The 4,751-nt window shown below is 43.5% G+C and overlaps 1 protein-coding gene across 1 annotated transcript in view; it reads left to right on the top strand.

Moving 5' to 3' along the window:
* The window catches only part of CUNHXorf36 (chromosome unknown CXorf36 homolog), a 47,642-nt gene that overhangs the window by 4,743 nt on the left and 38,148 nt on the right, over positions 1–4,751 (top strand). The window contains exon 2 of the mRNA XM_006917909.1: positions 2,798–3,062. Coding sequence (XP_006917971.1) covers positions 2,798–3,062 — 265 coding nt within the window. The remainder of the gene's footprint in view (positions 1–2,797; positions 3,063–4,751) is intronic.

Genomic DNA, 4,751 nt, shown 5'->3' with positions numbered 1-4,751 from the left:
TGGTCTAAAAAGTACAAACTGTGTCCTGAGAACTCTGAGAAGATGCTCAATATTTAAAGGGTTTGTGCAGAGCTTAAAGATGAAGAAGAAGGAAGAGAGACAAAAAATACTTAGGACAGCACATCTATAGACAGCTTTTTGACTGGATGCAAGCACAAAAAGTATACAAGAGAAGAGGGCATTTTATTCTTATGCAGTGCTGTCACTCTCCCCCACATTCACAACCTGCCCAGCATATAAAGGAGCTTGGAGGTATTGGATCACACACCCTTTATGCTTCCTTCTAGTTCTGGAAATTATGATCCTGCTTTCCATCTTTCAACACAAGGAGAACTTGGCCAGCCTCACTTCAAATATGCTCATGATCTCAGTCCAGAAAGATTAAAATGCTGCCTCTTTTTTTTTTTTTTTTTTTTGGTTTTCCAAATTCTAGGATATTAGCATACCTTGGACTGAAATAAAAATGAATTAAAAATTTATAAATTAATAAAAATGAAAACAGTCCAATGAATAATAAGTAGGGCCTGTTTTCTCACTGATATTTTTTTGTTCAATAAAGTAGGTAATCAAAGTAGTAAGAATATACATTTACATTTTTCTCATTCAATGCCATACATTTATTACCATTTTGAATGGGGGAGATGTGTGGCTTGTAAATATGTTTATTTGTCCTCAGTTGGTCCTTATGGGAACACCTTGAGCCACCGATGAATATGCACCAGGCATCCATTACAGGTTACCTACTAAGTCAGTGTTGTCTTTTAAGCAGAACCTCTTCAGGAGGTGGGGATAGAGAAAAAGGACAATGAGCTTGTCTCACATGGCAGAGTGTCCCTCCCTACACAGCTCTCACCAACTGGGAGACAAGGAGCCCTAAGATCTGTCCCTCTCTGCCACTTGTCTGTTACTCTTCAGACAAGTCGTCTTCAATTTTCTCATCCTCAAAATATGATGGAGACGGCAGCAGGGACAAAATAATCTTTAAAGACCTTGCTAGTTTATAACTCCTAAAATGTCATCGATCTGTTCCCAAGAGTTAATTCATAAACTGGATGATAGAAGACTAAGCAATGGCAACGTGGTTAAGATTGCAATCTCCAGAGGCCTGAACACTAGCCACTTCCTCCAATTCCTGGTTGTGTGACTTTGGGTAAATTACTAACTTCTCTGTGCCTCAGTTTCCTCATTTGTATGGTTATTAACAGTACTGACCTCACAGGCTTGTTGAAAGGTTTAACTGAGTTAATACACCTAAAGCATTTTTTTAAATGACTGGCACACTATGTTTCATAAATGTGTTGCTACTATCATTATCTAAGAGAGTCACCTAGTTGTAAATCCTTAGTCATATGCTCTTTTAGGGGCAAGGGATTGAACTCCCATGAGCAGTGATAGCTGCAGGAAACAGGCAGACAGGCCTGCCTTGGGGCCCAAGATCCTTCCTTACCCTCCCAGAAAAGATGATCATGTCCCATGGTTGTCCTGGAAATTCCAGTAAAATTGACTGATTGCAAGTTCACAGTGTTTTGTCTTTTTAACTACATATGTGGCAATTTTCTTGAACAGAATTCTTTGCGCCTACTGTCATTGCATTTTGAATGGTTATGCATTGCAGAAAGTACTTATTAATAGCTTCTGCTAAAGCACCTTCTTTGAAGAGCTTGCAGTCTCTTAAGGTAAAGCTGTGTCATATTAGTGAAGAAACAAAACAATCAAGGGTTTGGGGTTAATCAAAATGCTAATTTTTCCAAAACTCATAATCATGAGTTTGCCCAATAATGCCCCAAAATAAGTTTTTAAAGATTCTTATTTAAACATATAATATATCTTAAAAGCCTAATTTTCATTTGAAGTATAACCTTCAATTATTAATAATAATGAAAGTAAATGCTATCTTAGTAATTTTTCATGCATAAACCAGATTTAACATCCTTTCCTAATGGAAATGTCTGCATACAGCTGGAGAAATGACTGGAGAAAGGGGTCAAAGCGGGTCTTAGGAAATCAGCAGATAGTAACAGTGCCTCTCTCCTGGGGAGCATTCAGGACTAACCAGGCTATTGTGTAGAATTACACACCTCCTGGATCCCAGATAGCTTTGAATTTGGTGACCATTTAGCAACCTCCGTTCACTGTGACTTGGTTAGAACTGATGATTTATATCTTTGGACTGAAAGAAAAATTGATGAGAATGCTTGGGATTGAATATGAAGAGACAGTGGTCTCCCCAGTGCAGGCCCAGAAACCTCTTCAAAAACTATAGTTCTAAGACCTGGTTGTTGGTCAAAGAGTGGCTTGTTTCTGGAACTAGTGTAGGGGAGCGGGGGAACAATGGGTTTTGCTGACAGAGGGCTCTGGGTTTGCTTGACAACATATTGTCTGACCTTGAACAAGGTATTTAAGGTCTATCAGCCTCAGCTTCCACATCTGTAAAGTGGGGATGGGGTATTAGAAGAATCAAAGGTATCAGCATGTGTAAAGCTTCCATCTTTACAAGGAGTAGAAATTCAGAGGCCATGGTTAGTTCTATGCCAGTTTCATGAAGAGGATAAAGTTTGTGCCTGGCATGCACCTCCTTCACCTTTTCTGACATCACATATATACTTCCCTAAGTTTGGGGAAACAAAAATAGTCCTCTCACAGAAAGAGTTTGGAACATATCAGTATAAGGAGGAGAAATGCATCAGACCAGATGTTGTCCCCTGTCTCACTGTCCCCCAGACTCTGCTCATCCCTGCTTGGCCCCTACTTCATCCCTTCAGCCCCCAGGAAGGTCCTAAAAGGGCTATTCTTCCAGGTTTGACAAATGGCTGGCCTCTCACCTCGAGTTGCCTCTGGACTACTTGCCTTCTTACCCTGCAAATTATTCGGATGATTCCAAAACCTGGCGCCCTGTGGAGATCTCGAGGCTGGTCAGCAAACACCAAAATGAGATCTCAGAAAGGAGAATCTGTGCCTCCGCAGCAGCCCCAAGGACGTGCAGCATTGAGCATGTCCTGAGGAAAACAGGAAGATTCCAGAAATGGCTGCAGGCCAAGCGCCTCACGCCGGACCTGGTGCAGGTAAGCATGCTGGTCATTGGACTGGAGACAAGGAGGCGAGATGTGGGGAAGTACCCATTCCCATCTTATACCTCAGTCTGGGGAAAAAGGAGTTGTGGTGTGTCTAAAGTAGGACAAAACAATGTCATGAAACAGAGTGGTTTGTGACAGAAAGGGACTAAACAATATTTAGTTACAGGGACACTTCCCATTGTCATACTCCATTCTCTCTGATGTGACCCTCAGCAACTATCTGGGAAACACTTTCTAACTGCCATCTCTGACCTGAAGATCTGACAGGATGACCCTCACAAGCCCTTCCCCCTGACAAGGCTTAGCTCACCTAAAACTTCCCCCAGGAGTCTTTGCCAATCCCCAGACAATGCCCTCTTACAAGCTCGCATACATATCCTGTTTCCCAATCCAGAGAGCCCACTTTGAAAATCACCTTCCTTGTTGATCTCCCACTGTAAAGAAGAACCAAAGCTCAGTCATTGCAGAAGCAGAGTCTGATAATACAGCTCCCTCTTACGACCTGAGAGCTCCCACTTATTCCCACAAGTAGGCTGCCCTCAGAGCTTCAGCACATTGCTGGTGCCATCATATCCTGCATTGGTCCCTTCCTACACTATTATCTCCAATATCGTCCTTCTTCATCAAAACCAGGACAGTCATGTACCTACACACACATCTCCCTGGGCCCCTTGGGGCAGAAGATGCCACCTCAGAGGACTGAGGACCAACTTACATTCAGCAGAGATGGTAAAGAAGAGGCTCACCCCAACCTACCTGACTGGAGGACTTGCACTGGCCCCCTCTGGAGGATGACTCTTCAAGCCACTTACCCCTTCACATGGGCACCTAAAGCTGCCTGGGTGACTTTTGAGCACTCAGACCTTCCCTTAGCCTCTTCAAAATGAGGGATACAGAACAAAGAAGAACCACTGATCCCTGGATATCTCATCCATGTGGCAAGACCATCTGGCTTTGCTCTTATGTTGTGTAGAAACTGCTCTGAAATCAGGAATAGAATTGCTGGTAACATGACCATCATCTGTCATTGAGCTCTCCAGTGTAGTCCTTTTGCACTTTGTACTCTGTGACTCTCACTGGCATGAAGTGGGGAAAGAATGAGCTAGAGGAAACCAAGCTGTTTCTAAAGATGGGGAGGTGGTGGCAGGATCCAACATAAGGGTCTTGGATTTGGTGTGGGAGACAGGAATTGGAAGCTCAAGTGGTAAGAACTCAGGGCTGCTCAACACTGGGCAAAAGCAGAGGTCAGGGGATAGACACTAAAGTCCACGCCACGGTTTGCACACTAGGTATAATCCCCATGCACATTTCTTTCTGCACCTGTAGACAGACTCTCCATGCACAGGCCTGGATACCCACCATCTGCCATTCGCAGGCTGGCTACAACTAGTACTGAGACATGGGAAGGACCAATATGGGAGCTCCTCCACTTTGCCTCAAATATGTGCATGGGAACAAATAGAAGTCCCTAGGAATAGCAGACCTAGATACACAAGGAATTATTTCAGAACCCCTTGAAAATTTCATCTCCTCTTCCTGCCCCCATTGTTGTCAGGTCCCATGCTCAAGGACACAGTTTCTCAAGACACTGGCTCCAGACTACCTCCACGTGGGACCTGAACAACATAGCAAAGAACAGGAGTTCCTGGTGCGCAAATACACTTGAGATGCCATAGA

Source organism: Pteropus alecto, unplaced genomic scaffold (assembly GCF_000325575.1).
Source record: "Pteropus alecto unplaced genomic scaffold, ASM32557v1 scaffold77, whole genome shotgun sequence".
In the NCBI taxonomy this organism is placed as follows: domain Eukaryota; kingdom Metazoa; phylum Chordata; class Mammalia; order Chiroptera; family Pteropodidae; genus Pteropus; species Pteropus alecto.
This window is presented reverse-complemented; position numbering and strand designations above follow the sequence as displayed.